We start from the raw sequence: 947 nt of genomic DNA on the forward strand, positions 1-947 counted from the left end.
ACCTTAGAGATAAATCACTGATACCTCAAAGTCTAGGATATTTATGACAAGCATTAAAGACACTAATTTTAAATCTCCAAATATATGTATTTTTTGTCTCTTCTGCTTTAATGTTCTTTGTGATATTGTATGTCATATTATTGGTCTGTAATATTTACTCACATGTATAGCAAACTGGTCTCTGATTTCCTTAGGGTACTGCGGTGCCTTATGCAACATTTGGATTCCCCTGAGATGCCCACTGCTTGTGAGGCTGCCCTGCTAGAAATACAGTACTTTATAGCCCGTGACTGGAGAATGGATCCAGCACTTTATGCAGCATGTTCAGAAAATGCCGAACGGCTTTGTGGGGCCAGGAGGAGCTGGTTCAATGTGAATACTTCTGATCCTGAAGGGGGAGGCAAGCGTCGGTTTGAATCTGAGGGAGGAAAGAAGTCAAAGGTTGAGCAAGTGCTGCCTTGCCTATTCCGCTATGTGTACCATCCCAGCCCCAAACTGAGAGTGAGTGTACTATGCTTGTTCTGTGCAGTATTTAAAACCAAGTTCTTTGACCTAGTTTTGATGTTATTAGTTTTGAAAAAGAAAGGTACTAAAATTTGTTTTCAATGAGGAATGAAAGAAATCTTGTGTTTCTTAGAATCATAATGTAGATCCCTTTCTAAAAGGAGAATCACTTTCTGGACTTAAGCAATGCACTTCTTTGTAACAGTTGAACAGCACCTGTGCTGAGGAAGTGCAGAGAGTGATGCAGGAACGGGCAGCCCACGTGGACCTTCACCCTGAGATCGAGAGGGTGTGCATGGGAGACTTGGGGAAATACTGCTCCTCCCACACTGGCCCTGGCGAAGAAATTGCCTGTCTTCAGGACAACATGGAAATGTAAGTTCAAAGGTATTTTTTTAGAAGTTATAATTTCAGACTTTAATATTGAGTTTGGCCCTTTTTTT

The 947-nt window shown here is 41.3% G+C and overlaps 1 protein-coding gene across 1 annotated transcript in view; it reads left to right on the forward strand.

Moving 5' to 3' along the window:
* LOC119594150 (Golgi apparatus protein 1-like) overlaps window positions 1–947 on the forward strand; it is a gene marked incomplete at its 5' end in the record, with an annotated part of 20,293 nt that overhangs the window by 3,435 nt on the left and 15,911 nt on the right. The window contains 2 exon segments of the mRNA XM_037943219.1: window positions 195–501; window positions 710–879. Of these exon segments, the coding sequence (XP_037799147.1) occupies window positions 195–501; window positions 710–879 (477 nt within the window).

The sequence above is a fragment of the Penaeus monodon genome, chromosome 33 (genome assembly GCF_015228065.2).
Source record: "Penaeus monodon isolate SGIC_2016 chromosome 33, NSTDA_Pmon_1, whole genome shotgun sequence".
Taxonomy (NCBI): domain Eukaryota; kingdom Metazoa; phylum Arthropoda; class Malacostraca; order Decapoda; family Penaeidae; genus Penaeus; species Penaeus monodon.